This window comes from Glossina fuscipes, unplaced genomic scaffold (genome assembly GCF_014805625.2).
Source record: "Glossina fuscipes isolate IAEA_lab_2018 unplaced genomic scaffold, Yale_Gfus_2 28, whole genome shotgun sequence".
NCBI classification, from domain to species: Eukaryota; Metazoa; Arthropoda; class Insecta; order Diptera; family Glossinidae; genus Glossina; species Glossina fuscipes.
This window is the reverse complement of record NW_023998423.1, coordinates 12250748-12270943: the sequence shown is the minus strand read 5'-3', so window position 1 is coordinate 12270943 and position 20196 is coordinate 12250748. Positions and strand designations below refer to the sequence as shown.

Genomic DNA, 20196 nt, shown 5'->3' with positions numbered 1-20196 from the left:
TGCCACGATTTTGTTTCGTCTTTACCCGATGGATACGACACGAATGTCGGCGGACGTGGTACGCAATTAAGCGGCGGTCAACGACAACGTATTGCAATAGCAATACGCTTTGTTCAAAAATCCAATAATACTTGATGAAGCCGCCAGTGCTCTAGACGCCACAAGTGAAGCTGAGGTTCAAAAAGCTCATGATAATGCCGTTTTATATAGGACTACATTAGAAGAACCAGTTTTCTAATTCTATATTTTCGGCTATAATTTGTTCTCTGTGCATTTGAAAGGAACCGTTAAAATCTCTTTTCGTTATCAAAAGAAAATTAAAAAAAAAATCTCTATTTTTACTTTCAACAATGTAACGGGAAACTAAATGAAATCATCATGTATCGATCTCGATGGGCATTTCATAAAGCAGCAGATTGACTTGGCGATCTGAAGCCGAGCAGTTTAGGAAACATTCTACAACTCCAAATTGGTCACACTTGGGAAGGATTTATAGAGAGCCATCCCATAAATAAATTATTATACACATTCAAATAACGTTTTTCAAATTTATTACATTATTTTATTACATATATATATATTATTATATATATACATACGTGTGTTATATGATACTGCCGTAGGTATATGAAAGTATATATATGTTGTATGATTCTAGGAGGCTTTTAGAAATGTGGGTTCCAGTATGGGAAAGTACTTTGTTAGGCGTATTTTTTTGTTTTTTTTTTGCAAATTAAATTATAGTCTTTACAGCTACTGCATAAAAAAAATATTATATTTGAACTTATATTGCTTTTCATTCGATCATTATGCGAAAAATTTTTCTTCTTTGGTTAAAATATAAACTTAAAAATTTTAAAAATGATTCGAAGAATTATTTTAACTATTTCGAATAATTTTAGACAACTTTAGAAAATACAACTAATTTTTAAGGCATGATTGTTTTATGGAAGTAGAAAATAGTTTTGCCTGAGAATCACTCTGTTAAAAGCTAAACATAAATATATATATATATATATATATATATATATATACAGATGTCCTAAGGATGTCACTATGGGTATCGAAGGTTTATTCTAAAAATTGCGGAAAAGTATAATAAAATCTTATAATAAAAGCAAATATTGGTTGATGATTTTTTGTCATTGTAAGCTGCTTTAAAACTCCCCGTGAAATTGATGAGAACAAATATGAATAGGGAATCGGCGATCATACTTGTACGACACTGCCAGTCCGAACTAATGATTTGCCGCCTTGAGAATGCATTACAGTTGTTATGCTCAGTTTAATGCATCTCATTAAACCGATCAGCTGCGTTCATATCTATGAAGAGCAAGGAAACATTAACAGCTTTATAAATTCTTCAAATAACTTTTAATCCGATTGAGTATAACTTCGAAAATACTAAGGCCACAACTTACATCTTTTAACCTTAAATGCTTTGTTTTATCATGTAATTCTTTCCATGCCGTACCATCTAATTGAATAAGACTTTGTGTTAATGGATCGGTGCTTACATTATTGTATAAACCGTGATCTTGTAAATGATCAGATGATTACTAACAAAATTTGACGAATAGCATTAAGATGCGACATTAATACTATCGGTTTTAGCCAAGCGTAAAAATCGATAAATGGTGCTTATGGCACTGTAGAGCGTGTAGAAAGATCGCAAAACATCAGCTATATGGAGCTTACTTCCAACACTTGGGTTTAGCATGCACGATATTTTCAATAACTGAAAGCTGCTTTCCCTGTTAAATAGAGAACTGTTGCCGAACCCAAAAGAGTGAGCATTAAAAATTCTGGCAAATTCATTATTCGTCTCTTTTTGCAGTGCAGAATTGTTATCTATTTATATATCGTTAAGGAAAGGAGTCTTTTTTCCCAAATAATGTTGAGGATTTCTTTATATCAATTATCTGGAGTTTACTAAATTTGCTATATTGTTGGTACAAACTCAAAGGCAATTTTCGAATTGGGACTCCAACTTTGCCAATAGCAACACTGCAAAATAGATAAGTTATGCCCATAGGCCAAGTGAAAGAATGGAAGAAAAAAAGAGTTTTCAAAAATCCTGAAATGTATGTAGATTTTTTAGCTTCTGCGCCCGATTTTCACGTTGGTTTTATGTATGTTTTTTGCCTTATTTATTCCTCAGTAGTAGCACCTACTAAGTCTTCGTCAGGCTGTAAAGGAGAAGCATCGTATAAGTGTTCTTACTTTTCACCTCCCTTTTTTTGAAAGCAAACCTTCTGCTGTTGTCTCCTGCGCTTGTTAAACGCTTCAACGATTATATAGCAGGCGTATTTAATTTACTCGTTTTGGTGCGGTTTTCATTACAATTCGTAAAAGGGCTCTTCTCCTTCCGCTGTTGTCAACGGGCCAGCATCAGGCTCCTGTTTGATGGATACGGCTTCCGGGCTTGCTTCGCGGCGCCGTTGTTTCTGCGCAGTCGCGGCACCCGCAGAAGTGGACGGCCCGTCATTATCCTCCTGGTTTCTAACGGCTTGCATTTCTTCCCCCATTTTTTCGGCGAAGTCTTTTCGCGCCTTTAAGGTGTCCTCTTTTTCGAACCCCCGGAATTTCTCCGTCTCAATTAGTGTCGATAACACCTCGGCGGCCCGCACATATCCAAGTTCTTGAGCATACCATCGGTATGCGCAAGATTTCGTACGGTTAGACGTTCCTTGCCGATCCAGCCGTTGCAGACGGTACCTGGTTTTTCGTAAAGTGTTTTTGACTTTTTCCGCGGTGACTTGACGCTGCAGCTCTTTGCTTACTTTTTCGGCCAGTTCCTTGTACTGACCGACAATTGGCCCCCCGTGGGGACGCCACAAAATCGGATAATCGCGAAGAAGTCGGCTGAGGGCTTCGTGGAGCTCCTCATCGCAACGGGTGGACATACTCGTAAAAATCTTCTTTATAATATTGTATATAAAATTCAAGTTTCTAGTGGAATTATATAAAATAAATAAATAAATAATAAAAACAACAAAACAAACTAATAGACTAAAATTAATTTACAGAAGACTTCGAAAATGACAAAGGACAAGCCTCAACATCCACGCACCTATGCAACAAAAACTGTGATAACTTTCACTTTCGGCGTTTTTTGCTTGTTGCTCATAATAATCTATCTCTTTTCTTTTTTTTTAGGATAAAGATGATAGATAGAAAAGATTCGATCGCTGGAAACGTAACTTTCTTTTACAAAAAGAAAGAAAACAAAGCTCACCAAAAAATCGTAATTTCGTGATCTTCAAATTCAGGTAGCGTGTGCACAACTTCTTGGAGATATTTTTTTCTACGAATTTGACCGATGTTAAAAAATTTTTGATATCTTTCAACTTTTTCCGACTTTATTCGGAAGACCTTTAGACGAAAAATATGATCAAAAATTTCTTGTTGTTTTCGTATTTTTTAAGAAAATGTGATATTTTAGCAATCTTCAGTTTAATATGAATTTAAATATATTTACTCCTGAGGCGAGTGTACATGTATGCATGAACAGAGTAATTGAAAATATTTATGGAAATGTGATACGTTAATCGAAAAAGGAGAGAGAACATCACTCATAGACACGTTCTTGTAAAGCCATTACTTCGTCTTTCTCGCATTTGTACAAAAGCTGTTGTCATTGCGTAATTGCTTTGCGCGAAATGCAGTGGAGTAAAGGTAATTATAATAATATATTAATATATTTCTATATTATTTATTTCCTTTCTTCTATTTTAGAAAAAAGAAAAAAAACCATTAAATGTAATTCCATATAGTGACACAAATAATAACGCAAGACAAGAAGAAAAATTGTTTTATTCGTGTAGGCTCTCTTCTAAAATGCCTCGATTGTTTTCTTTTTGTTCGCTCACAAATTTAATCGCAACTCACTTCACGCCTCTTTTTATCTTTTTTCTTTGGCGTCGCAATACGAAAAAAAAACGCTTTAAAAGAATCGAACGTTTCCTGAGGAGCAGGATCGTCCAGCGGTATAATCGCGTACCCGTGAAATTCTTCATCGAGGCATCATCAGTGTCACATCCTACGTATTACTAAGTTTTCTTTATCAAAATAAATGCACTTACCTTTAATATGTATTCCTTTAAAATTTGAGAAAATTTCAGGAACTTGGATTTTTTGTCTTCTCTTATGACTAGTGATCGATCAAAATGTCACAATAGTGTTGGATGTATAATGATTTAAAAAAATTTGTTCCTTGTTCTGTTAGAAATACTTTAACAATATTACATTCGCATACTTTTGCATATACAAATCGCTTAGTAAATTTATCAAAATAATAGACAATGTTAACAAAAGCTGAAGAAGGAATAACGAAAACTTGGATTTCTAATCTTCAAATAGGTTGACAAGCAATCAGCTGTAAAGCATATATATGTATAAATATATTTGGTTGAAAAGGAGAAAATAATAGTTTGAAATAAAGCGTGCCAGTTAAATTCAGCTGTAAAATGTATAGAGAGAATGCGTACCAGTTGTAGAATGTATAGAAATAAAGCGTGCCAGTTGAATTAGAAAGGAAAACAGCTGTAAAATGTATAGAGAGAATGCGGTCAAGTTGTAAAATGTATAGAAATAAAGCGTACCAGTTGAATTAGAAAGGAAATAAATGTATAAATAAAATGTGTAGAAATAATGCGTACCAGTTGTAGAATGTATAGAAATGAAGCGTGCCAGTTGAATTCGAAAGGAAAACAGCTGTAGAATGTGTAGAAATAATAGCTTTCAATTATCAAGTGGAATTAGCTCGATTTAATAGAAATAAGTGTCAATCCAATAACGTGGATCTCAATTAAAAAAATTATAAAATTATTGCTTAAACTAAAATTTAGCTGGATAATGTTGGCTTGAACTTTCTGATGTAATTTTGCGTAAATACAATGTCGATAATTTTTTTAGAATTTTAGAGAATAGGATTTCTCAATAAAAGAGGGTGAAAGAATAGGTGTTGTATTAGACTGCGATGATAATACATTGTCTTTTGAAAAAAATTATGAGTTTTTGGATGTAGCGTTTTGAAGTAAATTGTACTGCTCTTTCCTTTATTCATAGCATTTCATAAAATATATTTAATTATGTTTGGGTTTACCGGATAAAAAATTGTACCCTAATGTCTCCGCAGTTTATGGCAATACGGAGGTCTCTATGGTTTATTTAGGGCCGCCTAATGATGGTTAAATATTATTCCATTAAATTAAGTATATCATTTTTTAAAAATTATTCCTTTACAAAAAAAAATTTAAGCTAAACACAAAACTAAAAACTGATAACACTAACGTTAAGCAGAAAAACAATTCTGCACTTAATAGTCTATTATCCCCTTATTTAAATATTGGAATTAACTTCATACGAAATTTCTTCATATAAAGAAAATTACAAATAAGAGATCACATCTAAAACACATTTAAAGTCGGCCGTGAAATTTTTAGCGTCATTTTTTCCCATAAAATTTAGAAACGCAATTTATGATGTAAGCTTGATGCTTTTTTCTGCTTGAAAATGCTCCAATTACGAGAAAATTTGTGAAAATACAGAGGTGTTCTGTATATCCTTGTGGGTGGTGGGAGCAGTTCGATTCGCAATATGAAAGTAACCTTTTATGAAATATTTAGGTGTTTAATGCACCACAATTTTTTATTGGTTTTTCTTTATAAAATATTAATCATATAATAAATCTAATCTAGTAAAAGTGCTGTTTAGCATTGATTGTAGATATTCATTATAAGAAAGTATTTTATATAAAATAAAAATGCATTAAATTCATGTAAAAAATTAATTATAATTACAAAAATAAAATGAAATTTATGTCAAAAGTTAATTATGATTGTAAAAAGAATGAATAAGAATCGTAATTATATAGAAGATGAATTGCTTTAAAATATATGGTATTCATAAAAACAAGTACGAACAATTAATAAATAGTCGATAGCTGAATGTATGTGTATACAAAAACATTTATTTACATAACGATTAAATGAATTTTAAAGAACTTCGATATGGAATTAATCAAATTGAACGGGTTACCGTATAAAGTTTTTAATTAAAACGGGAAAATATATAGGTATATATAAACTATGTGAGTTATGTTCCTCTTCTTGCTTTATATATTTAAAATGATGTCTCACCAGGGCATTCGCTAATTAAATATTTTTTGGTTTTAACGTAAGCTTCACCATGTTCAAAGTTTTCTTTGTTTGAAGGTCCCGAAGTCAATTTAGAAAAATTACTTCCTATTTGCGTTATATGAGTATGTTTTAGATCTTTTTTATCACTCCTACTTATTGACACGGCCGCTTTATCAAATTCTGTCGAAGCTGCGCGTTTCCGTGCGTTGTTAAGTATAACAAATGGATTGTTACTCAAACGATTTGTTATGACAAACGAAGAGCTGCTGCCACTACTGTCTGTAGTACTGTTTTTATTCAATAGCTGCACAGTCTCTTCATCGTTCATGTATTCTTCAGGTCTATTGCCATTCAGGCAATGAAGTAAGCTAGAACTTAATTGATCCTCCTCCAGATCATCCAATTCTCTTGTACTATCAAAATCATCTGAATGACTAGAAAAAGAAGAGTCCTCGGGAGCATCAGTGAACACTCTGCGTTTCATTAAATATTCTCTATATAAGAATTGAAATCATAACGCGAAATACATTCCTTTAAAATATATTTGGGAACCTACTTGAAGTCATTACTTAAGGTATCCGCATTTTTTTCAAGAGTTTTTCTTCTGGGGGATAAGTTTAAATGTTTAAAACTGTCATTGTTTTGTAACATTTGGTGCCGTTTAAGTATATTAGAGAATCCACCTGAAGGAGTGAAACAATCCTCTGCTTTATATTTAACTAAGTGTCGCCTTTTAAGATCTTGGGAATTTTGATCTTCGCCTTGCTTGTTTTCTGCACAATTGGCAGTAGTTGCCAAAACCATAACCGGTTTACGTGAACGCGGCGTCATTATAGATTCCTAAGGTAAGAAAAAAACAGATGTCGGACTGATTTTTATATTTCAAGTACTCTTACCTGCATAGCTTTAGGCATTCGTTGTGTGGATTTCGTAATAGGAGACATAGAACGTCGTCCTATTAATAGCGACGGTGTACTTGTCACTAAATCTACATTGCGGCAAACATTACTTTGTTGCAAGGAAATTTGTTGCTGAATTACTTTGGTCTCAATTATGGGCTGGCAATCGCCAGCTTTTCGCGCGTTTTCATCAATAAAATTTTCGAATGCTTCCACACTTTCATCATCACCATCCATATCTGTAAGTAAGGGTACGTTACCCGCCTCAATCGCTCCTAAAAAGCTGCCTTCAGCTCGTTGGTAGATCTGCGAATCTTCATTACGCCCTTTCAAAGTAGACGATACAGTACGTACTAAACGCTTGGTGGACTCAGGCGTACTAAAGGGGAATTTCAAATTACCCATACTAACCCCTTTCATAAGTTTACGTGTTATATATTTCGCTGGCAGTAGCTTACTAATTGGTGTAATCATTTCTTTATTATTATCATTAGCGGCTGAGGTTGGTACAGCTGAAGGAAGAGGTGAATCGCATATACTGAGATTGGGTTCAGATTTAAAGCGAGATTTTGTATTACTAATAGCAATGGTAGTAAATTGTTGCGAAGGTGTCGAAGGATTAGAAACGTGCTCCGCGTCGGGCACGGCATCCTGCCAACCCACAGACTTCTTATCAACTCCAAGAAAGTTAGCCCCACTAATAACGTTTTTAGCAGCTTCCGTAAGTAATTTTAAAGGTGTAACGCAACATTTTGCGTCTAATGAAGTCAGAGAAGTCGCGGTTGTTAAGGCGCACACATTTGACAGATCATTAGAAGTCTGACGACTAACTGGCGCTGATATGGAGTTAGAATTATTTATAATCTCAGCGGTACAATTTAAAGCACACAAAGGAGAACTAGAAGATTCTGATGATGATGATGTGGAACAAGAAGACTCTTGATTTTCATGATTAACATGAGTAGGTAATATTGCAGTTGATGTTATGCATTTTCGGAATATATTTGAATTTTGAACATCAAAGTTTTTTCCTGGAGCAACTACGGAAGGGGATGAATTGGAAATGACAGTGGAACTTTGGAATAAAACTCTTTGCTTATGCTTGAGCAAAACGGGAACATGAGGTGTCTACAAAGAGTAAATAAAAACGTTAAAGTTTAAAGTTTGTTTTTTTTATAGATAACAGATTTTTACTTCTATGCTTAGCGTAGATAACATTTGTCTTTTTGGAGTCTTGGACATAATGCTTTTATGAAAAATATGCTTTTTTATCGAATCACTTAAAGATTTTGAGCTACGTGCTGAATCGGGATTTTTTAAACGATTCATCGCTTGGAATTGCAGAGGAGTACCTGGAGAGAAATTCATTATTAGCAATTTTTTTCGATCACCTGTTTACTCAAGGATGGACTGACCAACTACCCATATAAACGAAATTACAAATTAGCTATAATTTTGTTATGACATGTCTAAAAATCTTTTGTCCGTTCCGGTTGCGTTTTTTTTTTTCCTAAAACTTTTCATACAATACATAAATATGTCAAGTTCGTTTGTACACATTGCGTTGAAGCCGTGACGGATATTACCGAAAATTTTGAAGTGTGTACAATTCTTTTAATTTGTCTCTACATATATATATATATATATATATGGCTCTAAAAGTGCCTCAAGAATTTCACAAATATAGACGAGAAAGTATAAATAATGATGGCACAGCCACTCACCATCATTGGTGAACGAATGTAAAAATTAGTTTCAGCGAAGATAGAAAGTAGAAGATAGTGGCGGATGTTGGATACAGTCCCCCCTTTATTAAAGCTGTTATTACCTTTTCCATTCTGCTTATTAAACTGTTTGATAAGTCGACGTTTTTTTGACGATTCTGGCAATGATTGTATATGAGCGTAAAGTTGTGCTAATTCCGTATCGGTAGTATTTGTGTTATGTGCCGCCGCTGTTCTTTCTCGATCTACAAACGTATAAACCGTATTAACCGTAGAGATATCCGATATCGACTCATCTAATGTCTTTTCTGGAGATGCGCTCTTTTTGCGTTTACGTTCTGCGAAATAGGCACGGATATCAACGGCCAATTTAGGAGGCACTGCAAATATTTCCCTTCCCTTGATAACCATGTATGATATAATGCTTGACATTTTCCGAGCCAGGTAATGTAAAGCTTCAGGCGGCAAATTGCGAGGGCATATTAAATGCGGGGTAAATAATGTAGCTAAATTGTCAGGAGTCATTCTATTGCTTTGTTGTTTTAGAGCTACGGCGTGCAATATGTCAATAACATGTTCCAGAAGATTACGATTTTCTTCAGGTAACAACAATAATAAAAGTTGTAAAGAATTGAGAACATGCAATTCCTTCTTCTGCTTCTCAGGTTTATTACTGTTAGCGGATGTTGTAAGAGAATCTTTGGCTTCCATATTTTTTTCCAAATTAGCATTAACACAAAGACAAAGGGGTGCTATTTGCAAATGGGCTGGATAAAGCGCGTCGGTCAGCAAGGGTTCTGGCAGTTCTGACAAATAGGCTTTAAACACGGTAGCGCAATCATGCGCCGAATAGTCTCCAGTATCTAAATGTAAAGGCTCATCGTTTTGTATATGTGAGCGTAGTTCGTTCTGCCTTGATATAGAACCGTTTTTCCGAAAGATTCCCTCTTGTAAAAGATCTATTATTAGAAGAGCAAAATTTAAAATAGGTATATGAATTCTTAAAGCTAAACAGACTCTTTTCTGTCATTAAAAAATGTTTGAGCTCTTCCAAATGGTATAGAAAACCCGCATCGATCTGTTGATTGGCGCATTCGCCCGGGCTAAAACCAATGTTACTGCCCGAAATTGTTTTTGGATTGCTCGTACAACCCGTAGACCCATTCGTTAAAGCTAGTTTGTATTTTTTGCTCATGCGATTCCACTTCTTTAATTTACCCCTATCTTCGTAAACTATTTCATGGCATGGTAGATCGAATCTTTAAAAAACGATCAGATGAAGGCCATTCTTTATTTTTCCAAAATATCTACTTACTCATCCGTATTTAGATCCAGTTCAAAGGATAAATGCATCCGTACTAATGTTTTAAATTTTTCATAATTACATTTTCGCATGCGTGTTGCAACTTCAGCATCTCGTAGTTCCGATAAATTTGCTGTTTCTACATCCATTATTATAATAAAAATTAAAATATCTTTTTGTCGACAAATGCTAGCGACCAATAAAATTTACTCATAAAATATTAATTACGAGGATGCACATTTCAACGAATGTTTCTTATTAATCTCGAAAGCAATACAATTTTGCTCAACTTCTCTTCTTTAGTTAAAAACCGCTCACTGCCATTCAAAACTAAACTTGCTTCGCTTTACGATAAGAGACTACGATGTAACAAAGTCGATGTGAAAGAAAACAGGATCACCAAGTGTCTGAAATTATTCATAAGGCTAGTACATTGACTTAAATTTTGTACTACTATAAGGAAAACTTTGTGGAAGTATTATTAAGTAGTGATCTTTTTTATCAAGTTTTGTATAAAATAGAAAATTTTTCTGCTGTGTTGCTCTTGCATTTGTATCGAAAATTGTTATGTCTAAGAACAATTTTGAAGCACAATCTAAACAAAACTTTTTTATATACTTGCTTCTTTTTCGTCAGAATATGATTTAAGAAAATACATAAACTTTAGCTCTCTATTCTCTAATATAAGCATATATCACACTGCTTTAAAATTAGCTGATGCGGCAACACCACACATGAAATTACAAACCGTAATTGTAACACAGTGTGATTAAAATAAATGTTTTTGAGCTGCGGTGACTCTGTTTTTCTTACGCGTTTTAAAGATGGCTGTCGTGAGGAGAAAATTCTTTGCAAAATATTAAATGAAAGTGTTTAATAAATTATTCAACCTGTGAAAGCAAATGTGAAAAACAAAAGCGCAATACACTATTACATTTTACAATGTGTAATTTGACGTATGAACAAACAAAAGTGTATAATAAAATATAAACAATTTCATAGTTGAACTTGTCGCGTGGGTGTGGTCCAAGAAAGTTTTTATTAAAAAAATTATTTTTGAAAGGATAATTAAATATTATTTAATTACATTGCAAACTGGTAAACTTAGCGTATCATGCTTGTGTTTTTCGCGATATAATAAGCTGATTATCGCAACGTCAGCAATTCTTGTTAGGTACACTTTTGGTATCGTGTTCACAAAACTTTTAAAAAATATTTAATATTTAAGTGGTTAAACTATCTAACTTAAAAGTTGGATCAATTACGATCTGTGAAATCGGGACTTATGTGAAAACATTCATATTGAGTCAACATTTTTTGTATCATATTCGTGTCTATACTGTTGTGCGGTCTCGGGCGAGACAGTTAAAAAAAAAAAGACTCGCTAGGGTATGGTGTAAATTTTATCGATTGTTTATCGGGATTATGCGATTGTAATATTGTTTACATAGCTATAAGGATTTTGTATATAACGGCGTTTTTAATATACACTCTTTAATCGTGAAAAAATCCGTACGGTCAACTTCAATCATCGGTTATTCGGTTATAATATTTTTTAATATTATGTTAACGATCTCACAAGATTGCTTAATTTGTGACGTTCAACATAATTAGTGAGCTTAATTCCGAATACAATCAAAAATTTAGAGAAAGATAGTTATGTAAACACGCGCGTGCAATGGTTGAAAGTACACTTATAGCAATTTGTTTTTAATCGAATTTGAATATAATTATTATAAAATCTGTGTTTTTGTAGCTAAACGTGTAATATAGAAAAATAAAGGTGAAAATATTCCTTACTTATTATTTAAATTAACTTCATCTTGCAAATAAACAAGAAAACAAAAAGAAAAATGTCATCACGACGTCGCGGTGGGGGTGTGGATATGAATCCAAAACTGCATATGGATCGTCAACCAACAGTAACCCGAATCAATGGTGAGTATTTATTGAACTCATTGCAATTGAGATTGATTAATTTATGGAATTGAGAATTCTTGCATTCAGATCCTTCACTGCCCGCTGGTAAAAGACGAGAAATTGATAATGTTATGAAAAAAGCTAGAGCCAACACAAATGACTATTGGGATAAAAAGTTATTAGAGGTAGAAGAAAAAGATCCAAACCGTTGGCGTCATACGGGTTATAAGAAAATGTACATTGAGGGTGAAACTAGTTCGTGTGAAAGTGATCGTGAACCTTCGGGTAGTGGTTATCGCGTTTATAACACAGGCGGTGGCGGTCCATCAAAAACATCGTCGGTTCGGTATGGTCGTTCGCGTTCTCCACGTTCGCGTAGCCATTCGCGTATGCGTAAATCGCCGCCGTTATCACCGCAAATGCGGCGACGGTCTCCAGGTCCATCGTCTCGCGATATGATGGACAACATGGGACGTGGTCGTGTAACACCTCTCCACGCGATGGAAAGAGGTCGACCTCGTTCGCCGGAACGTGGACCTCCGCGCTCTTCGGCAGACATGGGCGGTCGTCGTCCGATAGGTGCAGGTGGTAGACCGCGTTCACCACCTGAGCCACCAATGCGCCGTAAGTCGCGATCTCCTGTAGGTGGAAGACGCCGCGGTTCTCCACCATCGGTTAACATGAGTTCGAACGGGCGTCGTAGAACACCGCCACCGCCAGTGGTAAGTAATGTACATCCAAAACAAAGAACACAAATATTGCCGCGTTCCAAACGCCCCCCATCACCACCGCCGCGGGTAAGTAAGCTACCTGTAATAGGTTTTAAAGCAAGAATAAAAGTATTGTTGGCTTCTTTTTAGAATATGTGTCGTTCGCGTTCGAACAGTTCGGTAACAAGCTGTTCAGATGATTCTTGCTCTGAATGCTCGCCAAGGCATCGTTACCGATCTCAGTAAGCATAATGAACCTTAAATTGTGGTGCAAATAAAAATTTAAAAACCTTTTGATTTCTTGTAGTTCCGTCTCAATGCCGCGATCGCATGGTGGGCCGCGTTCGCCACCTTCTAAAACTTCACGTCCAATGCAATGCCAGCGAGGTCCACTTCCGCCTCCATCAGCATCTATGCATAATCGACCTTCGTCACCACCGCTTTCTCGTAATGGTCCGATCGATAAATACCATCGCAACGATGGTAAGGTACGCCGCGTTAGTCGCGAACGCAGTTTAGACGGATGCCATCCCTCTGATAGTCATGTAAAAGTTACGCGCCCTAATCGTCACTCGCCGCCTGAGGACCCGCGCTTAAAAAATCGTCCTCCTGAGCCACCGGAACCGGCTGCAGCATCAACTTCAAATAATGTGCCTAAAAAAAAGAAAAAAGAGAAAGAGGTAACCAACTCTGGATAAAGTAGAAATTGTTTGTAATTATTATTTTTCGTAATAACAATTAGTTACGCACCCGTATCAAGATTGAGGGCGAGAAAAGAAAAAAGCACTCTTCCTCCGACTCGGACGATTCTGGCGGCTCCGACAGTGACGATCCTCCTTTGCCAACATTTACCGCCACCACGCGACTAACTTTATCCGAACGTTTTGGCAAAATGGCTCAATGGAGTATTGATCGCAGCAATATGGAAAATATGCGTATAACAAAAGACTCTGCTGGTGGCGCTTTGAAAGTAATGATAGAAGAGGGACTCGAAACACCGCCGCGTCGTTATTCGTATTCACCGGCACCGGTTGGCCACTTTCCCGAAGAGTTGGCAACAACAGCACCGTCGGGCATGTTGTCTTGGGATGATGTGCGTGTACGTTATGAATATTATAAATCCCGTGGCTATCTAAGAGACTTAGATTTAAAAGTAAGCGCCAATAATATCTTAAATAATATACTGACTTATATTGTCTTCGTAACAGGATTACATTAAATGGGAAGAATGGTGGTACAAATACCAAGAATGGCTTAAACAAGAACGTTTCTATGAGTATTGGGAACGTCAACAAATGGCCAGGAGACGACGTATTAAAAAGTTACCAATTTCTCAAAGGCTTAATTAAAAAAAAATAGCTTATAGTGTTGTACTCGATTTTTTTCTTTATTTTAGAGGGTTTATTACCATCTCATTTTTTGCATCACTTTTTGAGTTGTGCAAAGCAAAAAAAAAAAAAAAAAAAAAATTTTTTTTACTGTACATTTAAGAATCATTGAAATTTTAAATTCTTCCATTTTAAGATTTTTTTCTTTGATTTCTTGCAGTCTCAAACAGAATGAAAAATTTTCAAGTTGTGTATATATTTCTAAAATAGGACGGTGGATCCAAAAAGAGAGGAAATTAAAAATAACATAGGATTAGTAAGAATTTTTCGCTTTCCCATGATTTAATTATTTTTGGTTGCATATTCTGCAGGTGAATATAATCACTTCTTTTATTTTATAAAGCAATGAATTTTTGGTTTTCAATAAAATTAATTTAAAACGTGGTCTCCTGGGACGACACAATTGATTTTTACTCCCAGTAAAGCAACATTTTGTAAACTGGCAAAGAGTAGATAAACGATTAAAAAAAAAAAACAAAAAAAAAAAGCAATACACTTATTAAGAATATTAATGTAACGTAAAAAATGTAACAACATCTTATTCCAATTATGCATTAAGGTTAGTTTGCTAGTCGTAATATGTAAAATATGTAAAGACAACTTATTCCAATGCTAGTGTGAGGAAAAGTTTAGTCTTTATTGTATTGATATTCATTTCTACTATACTTTTTGCTTAGGGATGCTTTTTTTTTGTGGCATCGTTCGGTTAATATAATTGAAATGTGTTTGTATTCAAAGTCGTATAAAAAAGATATAAAACGACTGTTGGGGTAAGTGTGACAAGGTATTGATGCCGGTTTTCCAAATAATCAGTGCTTTTTTTATATTAAATTACGATCTATGAAGGCTTTAAAGAATTTCACAGAAATCGAAAACTTTTTTGTTATACAATTTGCTTTGGGTATTATAAAGTAAAATATTGAACATTGCTTGACATCTTCAATTCATACGAAACAAAAGGATCGAACGTAAGGCAGAACAGTTTATTATAGCAACAAGGTAGGTATCTATATAATATACTGTGTTTTTGGTTCTGATAAATTACAGGTTGATTGCTTTTCAATTGTTTTTGTACTTTGTAATGAAATTATATCAAGAAAAAGATGGGCAAACGAATTATGTGTGGAATTTTAATAACTGCCTCATGGATTTCTAACAGAGAAGTTACGTTGCATAATATTGCCACTTCTCAAAATCAAAGTAGGTTTTACTGTAATGTACAAGTATACAGGAAGTGGTTCCTGTTAACTTAAAATCAATCGACATTTGTGCCAAAATTCTTACTCAGTTACGACAGTTACTTTTGTACAATACCCAGCGGATGGTGGAAAATGAACGGGTTGCAATGCCACAAACGCAAAAAGCTCGTTAAGATGTTAACACCGGCAATAAACTCGTATCCACGCCAACATCTCGTGGGATTAGCTGTCGTACGTCTTTGTGAGCGGCTCTAGTCTCACAAGGCGGACCATTGATGCAGCTGGCACACAAAGTCGGAATGATCTAAATGGGATATGATACGGTGAGTTCCCGGGACGAATACTCCCGATGCCATGTTGCAAGCTTCAACGAGGAAACTTAATCAGCAACGAATCGGCATGCGCTGCCCACGCTTACGTCCCTTACTCTAGCTCGTATGTACCACAGTTATATTTTCGTGATTAACACATGTTTCGAAAATTATTATAGTGACAGAGAAGCGCTTTAATTATCCTGATAATAAGATATTCTTCAAATAATACGTTAATTTTCGTGACTCGTTTTAAGAAATCAGCTCCTTTGCAATGATTGATTTTGGATAAAATGAGTTGTAGTCGCGCAATGCTTTGAATATGATATCGGTATGTCTCTAATAAATAGGGAATTTTATTAAAAATGCAAGGATCGCTCAACTTGAACCTGGTGTATAGTTTCTGATATTTGTAATATGGAAGAAAAACATTTATTATTGTCTTCTTCTTTATCGGACACATTTTTCTGGTAAGGAATTTAGTAAAAATGTTTCGTTTTGATTTTATTCAATGTTTTGGTTGTAGGTCAAGAAGTTTAAATTTCCTTTAAAAATATATCGCTTACAATATTGATCCACCAAAGCTTGTATATCCCGTTCCAAATGGACGAGAATTCAAATTGATAACGTAAGTTTTGCAATTTCATTCGAATCTCTGCTCCATAATTTTGAATTTATTACTCTGTTTAATAATGTGCGTCATATAAACGTTCAAATAAAGTCAAACTAAGGGTTAACGACATGTAAAAAGGTACGGGAATATAAGGAAATTCCTCCTGTAATATAAAGTTCTTGCAATTTATTTAATTCAATTGCATTTCAAATGGACACGGAAATCAGTGACGGCATATTATTTGTTTGCTATAAGGCTGTTACGACCTGCTTGAATTGGTTGTGAACTTAGATTTTTGCTAAAATTTGCAGTTAATAACACCTACTGATGAGTTTATATTATACTATTATAGAATGCATTTCTCCAAAATGGCAAAAAGAAACCAACAACATTATATGCTATTATATATAACATTGTATATATAAATATTACGCATATAGTGAATTTTTGGAGAAAATCATTTTTCATAATATTATCTTAAGAAAAATGTTCGTGACGTTCTTCATCAAATTTCCAATATATATTTTATACACATCACCAAATGATGAGCGGATGGGGACGTGCAGAAACGAAATTCCAAAAAGCCCACAAAGTATGAGCATGTCCGTCTGCCAACTGTGATAGGTATAAAAGTAAAAGTCATTAGCTGAAACTATTAAATAGTAATAGACTTTATATAGCAATCCCTAAATCCGCTCTGCTATTGAACGAAACCATAAAGAAAATCAAGTCGGATGAAGACATTTGTATGCGTGGTTCGAAAACTTCTTAGAGACCTTTCTTTCGAATGAATCTCAATTCTACCTATGTGAGTTAATGGTCGTGGGTTTAAATCTCAAGTCCGGTAGTTTTTAATTTAACGCAATAGTCTTAGCTGCTAGTATCTTAAGGCTTTAGTCTTGGAAGTCATTCTTTGGTGAAGTTATAAAGTATAAGTAATAAAAATAATAATAAATTGATTTTTATAGATCAGTTGGTTACATGCAAGCAGCTAATATATACAGAAATAAGAGCTACACACGTACTTCAAAACCTTGTAACTATACTCAAACATTATATTACTACAAATATGGTTACGCGTACTTGATGAATATATAGAGTTGGCAGTTTTGATGACATTCGATCATGGAGAGTGTAGTAATATTGTTTTGTGGATTTGGTTCTGTTCCAATCCCAGCAGCAATTGCACACTTTTAAAAAGTCCATGGCAATCAATTATCCATTAAAACGTTGATAAAAATCGTTGCATTCCTAAAACGCTTCAACAAAGTGTAACTGACAATCCGTATTATTCTCAAAAAATTAATTCATGTTTAAGCTCCGTACGCTGGCTGATTGGATTTTAACAATTTCTATCAAAGAGAACCAATTTAATCTTTTGCAAATTTTGTTTGAAATGCTTCTAAACCGAAAATTTCACAAAGGTGAAGTGGAAGCCAACGACCTTTTCCGTGATCGATATACTCACATTTTTAGAAATTTGGTACCAAGGTGCAAAGAATCTAATATTTCATATAATTTTTCTATTTGCTCGGTGGTATCGAGTAGAGGGGGACTCTAACTGTGAAAGTTATGAGGTCTTAAAGTATTGTTACGAAAATCTTAAGTCCAGTTAATGTCAGCTAAGTAATTTTCCTTAATAATAAACTCCCTTAAGAAGGAAAAACCAAATGAGCATTCGCAAGCGCTTCTTGCAGCTGTAGGCCGATGAAAACGATTGGCGGAAAAGCAGGCTGGGATTAGAAATAAAACCATAAATTTAGGTATAGTAACATTCTTGTAAAAATGCATATAAATAGAATATTTGTGGAAGGGAGAGTTGGTCGGGCAAGAACATTTGAGCTGAGAGTACGGCCAAAATATATTGTGAATAATCCTACATGTAAGAAATGTAATTGTAAATAAATACTTCTACTGTTGTGAAAGACAAGATAGTAAAATAAAAGAACTTTGAAGTGTATTTCTCTTGATAAAAATATCCACGATCCAGTGATACGGACTGTATCTTAGTAAAAGCGAATTCCATAACAGTATAAAAACGATTAGTAGCGCACATAAATTTCGTATTAGTGCCCGCTTCCTTGAATCAATTTATGAACTTCAGTGAGTACTTTGTAAGTAGACTGAAATTGCTTCCGATTCAGTTTCCCCAGAGACATTTTCTCCATATTCAAATCAAATTCCATCATTAAAGCAATTGCTTACATCGGCATGAAACTCGACTTTGACGTGAGAGACACTACTACCAGTTCACAAAAATGAATAATTTTTCTGATTTCATAGCAATCGTGAAGTTTAGATGAAGAACTCACCTCATTTTTTTGATCACCGTGGTAGACGTTTGTCAGTTACCTACGTAGATTCTCACTTTTGTACGTGATTCGTTAAAATAAATACAACGAATAGTATCTCAATTTCAAACACAAATTTAATCTGAAAACTTCTTATTTCACGTTTCTGGTATATTTAAAGTATTACGACCTCATGCGAAATGTGATGAGCAATAATTTTTGCATTCGTCGTTAGACTGTGTACAAAGTCATTACAGAGTTAATTATAATAAAAGCAATGCAGTCCGAACTTGTAAAGTTCTAGTCAGGGTTTTCCATATGCGAAGTTTTTCTATCTAAATCTAAACAGTCTTCTGAACAAACTTCTTTAGCTGAAAGGAGTCAGTTAAACTTTACATGAATTGGAAAACGCAACACTCGCTTTACGTTATATTGTAGGCGTGTCCTTCAACCGATTTGGTGCATTTTTAACACCAGTCTGCGTGAGCGTATCAATGTTCGAGGAGTCCAATGTTTTCGTCAAATTTGAAAACCAAGTTTGCGATCGAGAAGATGTTGCTGTAAACTTCACACAGACGCACTCGCTTTTGGGTGTTGCAAATGACCGAACACCATGAATGTACTCTCTCGCCTGCGGTGGTTGGCATAAAGAAGTTTTATCATCCTTTGCAAAATTTTATGCACTCTTGACTATGATTTTTTTCTCGTATTACTGCCGTATGTGATCCACTTTTCATCACTTTTCAGTAAGAATGGCTCGACTTTGTCTCGAGTGGGTAATTATTAAGCATTTCTTTATATAGCTGCCGTAAGCAAACTATTCTTGGCCAATATTTAAACTTGATTTTGCTTTCGTTTTTAGATTAATTTTTTAGAAATATTTCAATATTAGAGTTACTGGCTTTCGGCCGATGTTGTATGCCGCAACTCCAAATAAAATGCATTTATTTCGTAGATTTGGTCGAAATTCTGGACGAATTAGCCCATGGACTCTTTTGGCTTTTAATTCAAGCTGTTGGCTTATTATGAACTCTTCATGTAAAACTTCGGTCATATGTAAGCCAAGGATTTTACGCAGTTATAGATAGGGATATTATTGGCATTGGCAAAATAATGAAGGACCGAACCCTTACCTAACGTAAACGTAATATGAGCAGATTTTTTAACATCTCTTTTGATATTCCATTTGTTCCGCCAAAACGAAATTTTGTTGAGATGAATTTCTAGTTCGTAGGAGACATTTATGAAAATTGGATTGATCCGTCGCAGTTAAAATGTTGAATTGAACTTAGAATACTTTCCTGGGGAATTCCATCATCAATTTTATATATATTGCATCTGTCATTTTCGATTTCAATATAGTCGTACATTTGAAAAAATTTTTCAAGTTTGGTAAGTAGAGCCCATCATGATAGATTTTATTGATAGCTTTTTCCACATCAAGGAATACACTGACGTTTTATCTTTAATGGCTGCTCTGATGTACGAAACAACACAATGACGTTGCGTCAGGAATAATAAGTTTTTACTTTAGAACTGGGAGTAAACTTTGTAAATATATTTTCTCAATTATTCTAGAAAATGTAATCATTAAACTAACGATTAACATAACTTCAATAAATAGCATAACAAGTAATTGAATGCATTCTGATAGTTTTTGTAGTTGAAGAAGGAATTTAGTGAGCAATATATGTT

The 20196-nt window shown here is 34.5% G+C and overlaps 3 protein-coding genes across 4 annotated transcripts; 1 reads left to right on the top strand and 2 right to left on the bottom strand.

The window, feature by feature from the left end:
- Window positions 1-2391: 2391 nt before the first annotated feature.
- Window positions 2392-4382, bottom strand: LOC119636353. Its single transcript, XM_038031665.1, has 3 exons — window positions 4086-4382; window positions 2465-2952; window positions 2392-2399 (listed from the first exon to the last, which is right to left on the bottom strand). Exons 2-3 carry the CDS (start codon window positions 2904-2906, stop codon window positions 2392-2394), a joined length of 450 nt encoding a protein of 149 aa, XP_037887593.1. The 5' UTR covers window positions 2907-2952; window positions 4086-4382.
- A 1457-nt stretch (window positions 4383-5839) lies between these two features.
- Window positions 5840-10470, bottom strand: LOC119636704. Its single transcript, XM_038032261.1, has 7 exons — window positions 10082-10470; window positions 9784-10025; window positions 8871-9725; window positions 8237-8394; window positions 7040-8170; window positions 6700-6983; window positions 5840-6637 (listed from the first exon to the last, which is right to left on the bottom strand). Exons 1-7 carry the CDS (start codon window positions 10216-10218, stop codon window positions 6127-6129), a joined length of 3318 nt encoding a protein of 1105 aa, XP_037888189.1. The 5' UTR covers window positions 10219-10470; the 3' UTR covers window positions 5840-6126.
- Window positions 10471-10866: 396 nt separating this feature from the next.
- LOC119636687 (serine/arginine repetitive matrix protein 1) lies at window positions 10867-14170 on the top strand. Of its 2 annotated transcripts, none has more exons than XM_038032225.1 (6): window positions 10867-12007; window positions 12062-12786; window positions 12850-12941; window positions 13007-13379; window positions 13442-13852; window positions 13908-14170. In XM_038032225.1, the coding sequence occupies exons 1-6, from the start codon at window positions 11923-11925 to the stop codon at window positions 14046-14048; spliced, it is 1827 nt and encodes a 608-aa protein (XP_037888153.1). In that variant the 5' UTR covers window positions 10867-11922; the 3' UTR covers window positions 14049-14170. The 2 variants fall into 2 exon arrangements, with proteins under 2 accessions (XP_037888153.1, XP_037888154.1); XM_038032226.1 differs by having other exon boundaries at window positions 12077-12786; window positions 13908-14169.
- The last annotated feature ends 6026 nt before the right edge of the window (window positions 14171-20196 follow it).